The sequence below is a fragment of the Manis javanica genome, chromosome 9, assembly GCF_040802235.1.
Source record: "Manis javanica isolate MJ-LG chromosome 9, MJ_LKY, whole genome shotgun sequence".
In the NCBI taxonomy this organism is placed as follows: domain Eukaryota; kingdom Metazoa; phylum Chordata; class Mammalia; order Pholidota; family Manidae; genus Manis; species Manis javanica.
The window spans coordinates 109,238,443-109,251,193 of NC_133164.1; the positions used below are offsets into that span (position 1 = coordinate 109,238,443).

The 12,751-nt window shown below is 32.9% G+C and overlaps 1 protein-coding gene across 4 annotated transcripts in view; it reads left to right on the top strand.

The window, feature by feature from the left end:
* The window catches only part of WDR7 (WD repeat domain 7), a 354,103-nt gene that overhangs the window by 158,523 nt on the left and 182,829 nt on the right, over positions 1 to 12,751 (top strand). For all 4 annotated transcript variants that reach the window (XM_073213119.1, XM_073213120.1, XM_073213121.1 and 1 more), the window contains one exon: positions 4,982 to 5,095. In XM_073213119.1, the coding sequence (XP_073069220.1) occupies positions 4,982 to 5,095 (114 nt within the window). The remainder of the gene's footprint in view (positions 1 to 4,981; positions 5,096 to 12,751) is intronic.

The following is a 12,751-nucleotide window of genomic DNA, read 5'->3' on the forward strand; positions in this document are numbered from 1 at the left end:
CATCTCTTTATTATACTTTTTTAATTGTATATCTTTCCCCAAAGTACACTTACTACTATTTTCTAGTATATTTAAATAAAAATTTCTGTCATGGGATTGAAGGTACTCAGCTCTATTTAAGATGCATTTATTGAACCTTTATGAGATGTTCATTATTGGCAAATATTTTGGGAATACTCAGAAAGTAAATAAGTTTTAAAATTTTATGGCATAGTTTGACAAATAAGCTCACATCAAGTACATAAAGAAATAGCAAAGTACCACCATATAATTAATTGACAGCATTTGTAATCTTGATTATCAATGTACAAGAAACTGAAGCTTCCATCTAAGTATTTTCTAAGTAGACTCTTCTTCATTTTCTCTAGAATATTTCATCTTATTGATAGTGGATAGTGATGAAGTGATTTTTATGCTTCAAAAAGTTCAATTTTTTTATACCAGAAAGAAAACCAAACAGTTCTTTCTAGTCTTTGTATTTTGGTGAAAATAGAAGTTTTCTGGCATATCCCTCAGTTCTCTTTAGTGACATGATATATTGTATTGTATCTTTTGTTTTAAAGTTAGGTTTATTGATGTATAATTTATAAATAATAAAATTCACCCTTTTTAGTGAATTTTACAGTTCTATTAATGTCAAACAAATGTGAATAGTCATGTACTCACTTCCATAATCAGGTTATAGATTGTTTTCATTAATATTGTACTACTCTGTAATCAGCCCTCTTACCACACTGCTAGTCTTTGGCAACCCCTGATTTGATTTCTAGCCCATAGGTTTACCTTTTACAGAATGTCTGCTGTGGTGTCTGCCTGCTATCATAAGATGATAATGTAAAATTTACTGTGGAGATTGGAAATAAATAAGTTATGGCTGGGAATTTTTTTTATTGTTATTATTCCTACTTTTGCAGAGAATAATTACCATGCCTTAAAGGATTAAATAATGGTTTTGCTCATCTTTTATATTACTGTGTGGTCCAAAGTTCAAAAGGAAAAGCTTTTATCATCTTCTTAAACTATTAAAATTAGTTTTAAATGATCTGTATCATACAGATTTGAGAGTTGCTTGTAGTAATTTGGTCTACCCATTCTCAGTATCTCTTACCTTTACATCTTCCAACAATGGTTAGTAATCTTAGGTATCACTATCCATCAATAAATTATGATATGTTTATGCATTTATTCATTAGTTGATGGACAGTTTCTATTGTTTATACCTTTTGGCTTTTATGAATAATGTGCTGTGAACATTAGTATACAAGTCAGTGTGGACATATGTTTTTATTTCCCGGGAATGGAAGTGCTAGGTCATATGATAACTCTGAATTTAACCTTCTGAGGACCTGCTAGACTGTTTACTGTTGAGTTTTGAGAGTTCCCCTTAGAATTTAGGTACTAGTCCCTTGTTAGATATGTGATTTCTGAATCTTTTCTCCCTGTCTTTAGCTTGTTTTTTCATCCTCTTAATAGGGTCTTCTGCAGAGCAAAAGTTTTTAATTTTGATGAAGTCCACTTTACCATTTTTTTCTTTTGTGGATGGTGGTTTTGGTGTCAAGTCTAGCCTTAGATCTCAAAGATTTTCTCTTTTTTTTCTCAATTTTATGTTCTCCATTATAGTTTTATGTTACGTCCATGACCCATTTTTGAGTTAATTTTTATATAAGGTGTGAGCCTTAAGTCACGGTTCATATTTTTTGCCTGTGGATATCCAGTTACAGCAGCAGCCCATTTGTTGAAGAGATAATCTTTTCCCACTTGAATTGCTTTTGCACTGGTGTCCAAAATCAGTTGGCCATATTTGTATGCATCTTTTTCTAGGTTCTCTATTATGTTCCATTAACCTAAAAGAATACAGTTTTAATAAATTTAATGTCGTGAAGTGAGATAGACTGAATTTTTTCTACCTTATTTTTTTTTTGCCCCAAATCCTTTTACTTACTCTAGTTCTTTGTCTTTCCATATAATTTTAAAATAATTTTGTCTATGTCTATGAAAAGTCATACTGGGATTTTGATAGGCATTTCATTAAACCTTTATATCAATTTATGAAGAATTGACATCTTTACTATGTTGAATCTTCCATGAACTTGTCCTTCTATTTCATTTATTTAGATATTCTTTGATTCTTTCCAGCAGTGTTTTTTAGGCCTCAACATATATCCTATATATGTTTTTTAGATTCACATCTTATTATTTCAGCTTTCTGAACCACTAGTAGTATTTTTTAACTTAGGTGTCCACGTTTGTTGCTAGATAAAATATATTGGTTTTTAATGCTTTTTTTTTGTATTCCACAGCCTTACTGAACTTACTTTTAGTTCAGTGGTTTTTGTTTTTATTCTTTTTGTAGATCCCTTTGAAAGGATCCCTTTGAATTTTCCATGTACACAGTCATTTCATCCTTGACTGGGCCAATTTACCTCATCCATTTCAAACTGTATGTGTTTTCTTGTTTTTACTGTATTGGCTAGAAGTTCTCACACTACGTTAAATAAGAGTGGTGAGTGTGGACATCTTTGCTTCATTCCTGATTTCAGGAGGAAAGCATTCAGTCTTTCCCTAGTAAGTATAATGTTAGCTGTGGACTTTTAGAAGATGCTCTTTATTAATTTGAGGAAGTTCCCATCCATTTCTATTTTTCTGAGAGTTTTCTTATTTTATCATGAATTACTGTTGAATTTTGTCAAATGACTGATATGATCTTATGTTTTTTAATTCTTTTTGCTTGTTAATATTTTAAGTTACATTGATTGATCTTTGAATGTAGAACCAGACTTGTAGCCACAGAATAAACCTTATGTAGTCACAGTGTATAATTCCTTATATACGTTGTTGAATTCCATTTGCTTATATTTTGTTAAGGATTTTTGAGACTATTCATGAGAGATACTGATTGTAGTTACTTTTTCTTTCCTTTTTTTTAAAACAATTTTCTTTTTTTCTTCCAAGAGGTAAAAGATTTTATAACCCTTATGTTGTTTTGGACAACAGTGATCAAAGAACCAGTTTCAGTATAGCTACTTGGTTTTGCAACCTCTGTTACTTTGAGATACACACGTTTGCTCTGTAAGCTCTGTCCCAAAATATTGAATGACCTCACCTGATCCGTTACTTGGCACAGGACAATAACTCCATGGATCACTTCACAGTGTTTCTACTCAGTATTCTGCGATTCCATGATTTCTCGTGGGTATGCCGTGGTGGTCTGTCATATATCCTACCCTGTCCTGAGGGACTCAGTCCCTCAAAGGGCTTGGTAGTGAAAAGATATTGTGGTTTGAAATCAACCTGTGTGTCAATACTCATCCTGATTTGCGTAGCTGTTTATGTTGAGCAATTACTTAACCTCTCTGATTAAATGAGAATAATTTAAGTAGATTGATAAACTTGTGACTACATAAATACTAGCTTTATTTTTATTGAATTCCTTCATTTTACTGGAAAGGAAAACACTACTAATAAGTGATCTTCCTTAATATCTTTTCTCTGTTTCTCTGTTTCTCTGATCATCTTCAAAATGATGTGTTAAGGAATGAGATGGAGAGATTTCAGAGATTTACGTTTTGATTTAATAATATGAAATAATCTTTCATTTTGTATTTGTGCAATAAGTCTTTATTTAGAAATGTGGCATTTGCCTTATCTCTTCCTCTTTGTGATTATTTTACTGATAGCCATCTTTAATTAAGTAATCAACTTCATACAATCTTTTCTAGTAATCTCCCTCCCATATTTAAAAATTTTATTTTGAAAACCCAACAACAAAAATGATACTGCAAAGGGATAGCTTTTTCATTTTGCCATTCATCAGGGCCGATTGATTTAGCCCTGTTCATTTTTTTGATGGAGCAATTCTGAACAAAGTGGTAGTACTAAAATGATGTGTCCTCTTATTTAAGTTTAAATCATTAGGTCTTGGAACTGCCTACTGGTAGATCTAGTTCTGGATCATTCAGGTGGTTAATGATTAAGATTCTTCTTCTCTTGATGACTTTTGTAAACCTGAGTCAGCAAGGTTGAATTTCACATAGAAATATTTATACTTTGGAAGGAAAGAAGTTCTTGATAATTTGTAGCTTTTGGTTTTTAAAATATTTTGGTGGCTATTGTAGATGTAGTTATTGAAGTGCTTATTTAGAAGATTGGTTAGAAGGTTCAATTCCTAACCTGACTCTAATTGGTGAGATTCTGTACACCAGGATTGAGTAATACCTGAGGGTAGCCATAGAAACATGTTGAGACACCCTGTTATCTATTGCCAAAGTAGAAATAATGTGGTAAATGCAAATTGACAACAAAATATACATCAAGATGGGAAGATAGTATATAAGGAAAAGACATTTGTATGAGCTGGCAGGTTCTCAGATGATTTACAGAATGGAGACTTGGCTCCCTGATCAAGTTCATCTGTCTGCTTCCACTTAGGTTCTTTCAGTGTGATAATTATCATATCTCTACCTAATTCCTTCATAGACGAATGTATTATACTCTTTTGGGCAGTGAATTTCAGGTGTCTTACATAGACCCAGAGCACTATTGTTATTATCTTTCCTCCTAACCCCCAAATTATAAGCAAACTGAAAGAGAAGTAAACTTTTAAAACAGTCCTTTATTTCCTAGGTTTTTCCCGATCTTTGTAGCTTAATTGCATCTAAGTTAGCTAACTATAGCTAAGAATTTGAAAACAATCAAGTAAAAATATAATTGACTTAAGCATCCTCTTTTTCCCAGATCTTAGGTAAAAGTCAACATAGTTTATGCCCATCTTCATATATACATATAAAGAAATAGAGCTTACATGAATGTTTTCTTCATTAATTTGTGTCTCTTCCTAATTTTGGTGCATATATTGTATTTTTTAAATTTATTATATGTGCATCCAGTAAGTAAATTTAAAAACTTAAAGAAGTTTTTTTTTTTAGGTTTTGTCTACCTTTTAGTTTTTCTAAATTAACCTTGTGATTCCCATTTGTTCTAGCTGGAGTCTCGGCTGAAGCCATGCAGACTATCAGCACTGTCCCTGATGCTTTAGGGCCGGAAGCCAAAATCCAGGAGGAAGAACACGACCTTGTAGATGATGACATCACAACTGGTAAGCAGAGACATCTTTAACATTACCTGGATGAGCTTTGTCCAGTATTGGAAAATGCTTTCAGGTCATTTAGAGTGGGACTAAATAAGCTGATAGAAAAGATGGAAACTTGTATTGATGGAGTGTTTAGTTTCATGAGACTCTTTAGTGTCCTTTTTGATCTTGAAGTGGAAAAAAGTGGAACTGTGTATTTAGTCTAGATTTGTTTATTGTTGTTACAACAATGAGCCTGCTAGCTGTGCATTTGATTTTCTGGAGACCTCCTCATTCAAAGGCTAGTATCATTACTGAAGCCTTGGAACATGTAAAGAAATACCCCTATTAAGTCATCAAAGATTCTGTAATTATAGGGTAAACTGAAGAATACTGAAGTTGTAGTAGTGATATATGCAGTATAGGCTGTGTAAGGAAACTTACAGATAGTCTTTGTACCTATACCATACATAAGTGCTTTTAAAGTTATTTACATTGTTTGGAGATTGAACATTCTTATTTGTATTATCATATAACCAGATATAAAGTAAAATTTAGGAAAGCCATATTAGCATATGTGCTCAGCCTATCTTTTTATAGACTTAAATCAGTTTCAACTACTGTATCTCCAAATGCATTCAGCTGTTTCTCTTAGTGCATGAAGGATAAGAACAACCTAATATAAATATTTTTGTGCATATTAAGAATGTCAAACTTTGGTATTTGGTGTGGATGGTTGATATGGTTAAATCTGACCATGTAAGTCTATAATTGTTGTAAAGCAACAAATATTAATTTATTAGTAACCAATAATTTGAAAAGAAGCATGTCCCAAAAATGTCATTAAAATTTTCAACAAAGATGAGAGGAAGAAAATAGTTAAAGGAAAGGTTTTTTTTTTTTATTTTAAATCTCTGTGTGGCAGTACCATTCTTTACTGTTATCCCCTAAATGCCTTGAAAATTTTATCAATGAGAAAAAGTTAAGGGAGCCCAAAGGTCCCCCTTGAAAATTTGCAGAGCCTGTTTTTAAAAACCTGTAGTCTTGTACCGCTGCTACATATAAGTAGTTGGCTAAGTTGGCCATCGTCTGGTTTTCAGTAAAAATGCGTTGATGGTGGTAGCTGTTGTAACTTTTCCTTTTTGTTGTATCAGTACATCAATTAAAAAACCAAAACTTAGATTTAATAGAAATGATTTCAGAAATTTCCAACTTTTCTGAAAGTCACTTGTATTTCACAAATTATAGCTACTCAAGAAAATCATTTCATTTTCAGATTTTTTAAAACTAGTTCTTGCTTTATTCAGTATTCCTTCCTTTTTGAGGTAATATGTAGATGTTTTCATTCCCATAAAATTTAAAGACCTTCTAGTCTATAAAAAGTAATGGTTCAATTCATAGAAGAAATGTTGTGGCAACTACACTTACCGTGGCATGCATTTAGTAATGTATGTAATTATCGAGTCATTATGCTGTACATCTGAAACCAATATAATAATGTATATCAGCTATATTCCAATAAAAAAAAGTTGCCTTTGCAATAGTAGAATAATTCAACTTGCATTCTGGAATAAAAGCTGAATTTTGAACACTAAAGTAAGCATTATTAAATCAGTACCTTGAAATTTTGAATTATGTACTATCAAAGTCATGAAACAGCATTATGGCATTTGACTGCTTTTATTTTATTGTTAAAAAATCAAGAACTTAAAAGTAAAAATGTAGTTTGGAGAGTCCATTACTGCTACATAAACTATATTTTAATCTGTTTCAGCATATGTGACAAATGGGTTTTATCAGTTGATTTATTCATTTCATGCCATGGGAACTAGGAGCAAGAATGTTCAAAGAATTTAAATAAGTAAAAAAGGCTTCCTTAACATGTCATCAAAGCAGCTAGCAAACAGCAGTCTGTAGATCGTTCAGTTACCTTAGATTGTGTGACTTGATTAAGATGTGGTATAGATTTTTGTGAGGGTTTAGAAGAAAACCATATTTCTTTTTATTGACTAGAATCCTATATAAATTATATTATGAAAAATATGGTAGATGCATTGAGAGAAACCTGTTTCAAGCACAATAATCTTATTTTGGGATAATCAGCGTTATAGAGCACAAGCAGTACAACAGGGAAATCTGGCCAGGTTAGCCATTCACTTTGAAAATCTGTTTGTTTTTTTCTGGTTATTTAAAAGGAATTACTATTAACATCTCATCATAAAATAAATCGAAATTATATAATGACAGAGAGATTTGCCTGTCTTTTGAATCAGTTCTTATTTGGAAACTGTAGTTAAGCTAATAGGCAGAGTTGTATTAATTTTATTTTTGTAGCAATCTGGGACTTAATTCTTCAATTAACTTAATTGAACAACTGACCAAGATAGCAATTAAAATATGAGCTATAATTTAGTGCTTTTACAATAGGCAGATTAGTCATTTTTGACATTTTTCTTTGGATGAGAATGAAGTATGAATGTTCTCTTATAATTCTTGAATCACAGCCTTTGTCAGTGTTTGTCTCCTAAGAGTAAAGAAGCATGGATGGAGAAAGCTGTGTAAGTGTTAGCTATGATCAATTGGAACTAATTAAATTTATTTGAAATGAAGAGTCTTAACTGGAAGAGAACAGCTGGAAAAACTGGGAAGAAAAAATTGAGTCTTGATTGAGACAATTTAGACCTTCACCCTGTCATTTACAAAATATGCTGCAGTTTCTTTCTATATCTTTCTTTTTAAAGCTAATATCTATTGATCTGCTCTACAAAGTAATGCCAGTGTGCCTTGGCCAGCACACACACTCAGTTTTACTTAGCATTGTATCTGAAGGTTCATCAAATTCTTTCCTTTAACCAAATGTTTTAAATTACATATTAAGGCCATATTAGCTATTTCACAGATTAACACTGTTTATGTAGAAAAAAATTCTAAATGTATTTCATGTATTTTTTGTAATATTGTACAGTATGCCTGGGAAATGCTGGTTCCCCCCCCCCAGGATTTGCAATATGTTGTATATTTAAAATCTGTTTTAACAAAACTAATAGCATTTCCTTTAAAAAGGATGGTATTGTTTTTAGATAATTTTATAATTTCAGTGTCACATGAATATTATTCTATACCTGTGTGTTTGCTTTTGTATGTAAATTTTCATTTTTAGTATTGTAATTTATATGTTTATTTAGATATATAATCAATATTTGTAAATAATGTGTTCTCATTTTCAGTATGATATTATGTTAATGGAGTAAATCTCACTAAAAACTGACTTATATAGAAATATGTTAGATCATCTGTTTTTTAAAGTAAACCTTTTAGGTGACTTTGTTAATTATCTTTATGTATTTTCATCATGGTAAAGGATGACATTCTAAGTGGGGGTGAAGCTATGTACTCCCTAAATGCTGCATTTGAAAACAACCTCCCCCTAATTGTGGTTAAAAAATTTTTGAAAGGGTTTCATTCACAAATCTGCATGGATCCCTTTAATAAAGTCAGTGTATTCTTCTGAAGGTCATACTGCAGTGTCCTGCGCCTTGTTCAGTACAGCAAGGACACGCTGACCACATAACAGTGATAAAGGGTCAGGAGTCACTGACATTGTCAAAAAGAGACAGCTTGATAGTAGATCAGCAGCGCAGTTGGCAGATTCAACTGCTTACAACAAAAGCAGCAAAGATATGTGGGTTCAGATAGGTGTGGGCTTTGTTATATTTTTTGTAAAATTTAAATTTAATTTATAAAAAAAGAGGAAACACTTTGAAGAAAAGAAAAAGTAGAAAAGAATAAGAGAAATTGAAAATAATACCCATTGACAGTTTGCTTTTTTGGCAAAGCATACTAGCCACGCACTTTGCACTTGATTCTTAGAGTATTTCTTTGAAGTGGATGCTGGTGTTTTTCAGATATATAGATGAGGAAACAAGCTCAGAGAGGTCACTTTTATAAGGTCACATACATAACTAGTGATAAATCTGGGGCTTACAATGACTACACCCCAACTTCAAGCTTATGTGCTATCTTAAGTGCCACCCCACAGTGCCTGACATTCTCAAACACATTGAAACTGGGCATGTTTTCATTTTCTTTTGAAATCTGAGATGATATCACAGTCCACCTTTATTGCTTATGATATTAGACATAAAGAAGTCTGGTAATTGCTGCTATCTTATTATTTAAAATGCAAACTTGTTTTTCGAATTCACACTCAGAGATTCTCTCCTTTAGAAAAAAAGTCATTTGTTCTTTATTCTTTTTAAATTTGTTTTTTATTTAGGAATGCTACAGTGATGTTAAGACTGCAAATACAAGTAGTGTTTATTACTGAACAGTTATTTTATTGCATACATTTGAAATGCAGTGTTTACTCTTCTACTTTGCTTTTTGAAGTTATCAGTATAAAACTGACACCTTGACATATATTCATACACTAGAATCAACATCTCTAGCATGTAAAAGAGAGAGCTAAAGGGACTTCTAGTCAGACTGAACAATGGTTTGTGTGTTTTACCATTTACTAGGGGCCCTATTCATAAAATGTTTATACATTTGTTTTGACAGAAAGGTAGGAAATTCATCCTGTTATGGTAGAAGTAAGTCCCAAAGAACAAAACTTGGGGCATTATGTATTTAGAAATCAAAAGTACTTTCTAGGCATAGAGCCAGAGTCCTTGTAATTAGTAAACTAGAATAAGACTTCTTCTTTGCTCCCTCTCCTAAATTAAATGATTGAGTTTAAAGAACTAATAAATTAAAAAACTAATTTAAAAAAGAATATTAAAAGAACAAATGATTTTTTTTTCTAAAGGAGAAAATCTCTGGTATGAATTCGAATAACAAGTTAATTGTAAAATAAGAATGAGAGAGGGAGAGGGAGCCATGATGAAGTCTTATTCTAGTTTACTAATTATAAGGCCTCTGCTCTATGCTTAGAAAGTAAGATAGTATACTTGGTAATGTCCAAAGTGAGCTCATATTCATTCCTTACTAAAACTCATCTTCTTTTATATTTATATCTCATTTAAAGGCATCACAAAAGGTACCATTAACCATTCAACATCCCAAAGTAGAAACTAAGGAATAATCTTTCCAACAGTATCCACATACCAAATCTTGTAAATTCACCTCTTAAATATCTCCTTATGATTTTCCTCTTCTCCGTTTCCATAGAGAATACCTAGATCCAGACTTTGATTTTTTTTTTCTATTTCGTGTTTCTATCAAATTTTCCCACAGCTGTCTCCCTGTCTGCATTTCCTGGCTCTTCTCTTTCATGCCGTCCCTTACTCTGAGTGTTTCAGAAGCCAATACAGCAACCTTCGTCCTCATTAGCTGCTGCTTAATGGCTTCCCATTGATTATAGCACAAAATCCAAACACCTTAGCAATATGTGTAGGGCTCTTCAAAGACTGGCCCCATCTCCAGCTCCGTCGGCTGCTCTATCAATACTGAACTTGTTTCCCCAGAGGTTTCTGCTGTCCCATGACTCATGCTTTGCCTGTGCCCCTCCTTCTGCTTGGTAGGCTCTCACATTTAGTGACGTTTTCTGAGGGTTCCCTTCAAACACAGCCGGAGTGTCACCATCTTCCTGAAGCCCTTCTGGATTCCCCTTACAGAAGATCTCCCAGTTCATGAACATGCCCTCCTGCTGTGTTCTGTAATACTGTTGAGTGACCATTTCACTTGCCCTCTGTGAGTCATGTGTGGGCATGGGACTTTATCTCTTTATATTTCCACCACTAGAATAGTGCCCTGATACATGGTGTGGCCTCAAAAACTGTTTATTGGATGATTGAATTTATGAATCCATAAGATAACTCACATTTCAAATAGCATTCCTTATATACTATTAATTTATTTATATATATATATAAAATCCAAATATATATATATATTTCCTATTCTTATATAGTGTGTATGTGTGTATACCTCCCCTCTTCTTAGTGTGTATTCCTTAACCTCCCCTTGTTTTCTTAGTGTGTATTTAATGGCTCAAAAAGCACTTGTAACAGAATAGTGAGGGAATATAGGCTCATTTCCAGACAAAGTATCTCTTGATATTGTGAAAATGAGACTTGGACTAGATTCAAGAGCATAATTAGCTTTTCTGAATTAGTAACTGTTGATTCTCATTTAAATGTCTTCTTCTCTTAGAAAATAATACATCTTCAAAATTAGGCAAATAATGTGATCAATTGGGTTTAAATGAGAAGATATGATAGAATACCTGGGACAAATGTGCTCTGTAACTTAGAAGGTGGAATATACTATTGTGGGATGCACAAGCAGAGAAATAGACTCTTAGAATTCTGAGCCCCTCTCTGTGATCCGCATTGACTAAGAGGGTGGAGGTGTGCTTACGGACCATGGTCTTAGTTTCTTATATGTTTGTGAAGCCCTGTTTGGTTGCTCTCACCTTAGTGACACTTTTCTCCCCTCTGTGAATATCTCTCGTACTGCCCTGGGAGCTGTGCCATCTCACTTCTAGGCTCAGCTCTGTCAAGGAAAACCAAAGTCCCTTGCGGTTTTCCTGGAGCTGGAGATGTCAGTGTAGCCGTTGTCCAAGGGGCTTGTTGTTTTGTGGGCTTGGTAGCCCCCTGCAAGGAGAAGCAAGATGGCTTGTACTGGGGGGCAGAGATGGTGAACTTGGGAGATGCTCGTAGGAAGGAGAGAAATGCAGTTTTTTCAGGAGGCCTGACATTTATGCCACTGAGAATGAGAGTGTGGAATCATGTGATGGTATACATAGTGTTTTTGTATCATTCCCAAGTGTCTGCAATCACTTATTTAGTACTGAGAAAAACTTGCTTCTTATTATCCATTGAAAATTTAATGTGTTCAAGATTTAATATGTTTAATCTTATGTTTAAAGGCTTGGCTTGCACTTGCCTCCTTCTTTTGAACAAGGACAGAAGATGGCTAATAAGTACCATTTGAGTATTCAATTTCTCTTTAAAATTGTCTTAGACATTTTGAAATGGGAACTCTACTTAATATTGGTATATTTTGACTAAGAAAGTGTTTTTATATTTAAATTAATTAAATGTAAAGTAATAGAGGTGCTATAACACAAATTACTTTAAATAAACTCTCACATTGGCACTGAATCAATCTTCCATAATGATATCTCCCAATAATGGCACTTTTCTTTTTATAATGTTGATTGAGATGACATCACAGTCCACCTTTACTACTTATGATATCAGACATAAATAAGCCTGATAATTGCCGGATATCTTATTATTTCAAATGTACATTTGCTATTCGAATTCAGACTCAGAAATTCCTTTAGAAAAAAAATCATTTTTTCTTTATTCTCTTTAAATTTGTTCTTTATTGAGGAATGCTGTGATATAAGACTGTAAGTATAAGTAGTACAAATGTGTGTATATATGGGCTGTTTGCATATACTGCTTCTGCAAGGGGTTGATCAAATAAACAGTAATTGACATTATCTTAGTACACTCATCTAAAAAAACACATTTAAAAGTCTGGAATTATAACAACTTGCTTTCATTTATTGAGTACCTCGTATGTGTTAGACCATGTTATAGGCTCTTACTAATCCTCTCGGCAATTCATTGTATTAAATCTTCATTATCACTTCCATTTTACAAGAGAGAAAAATGAAGCACAAAATAGTTAAGTAACTTTCACATAAAGCCTACAGATAGGAAGTGGTAG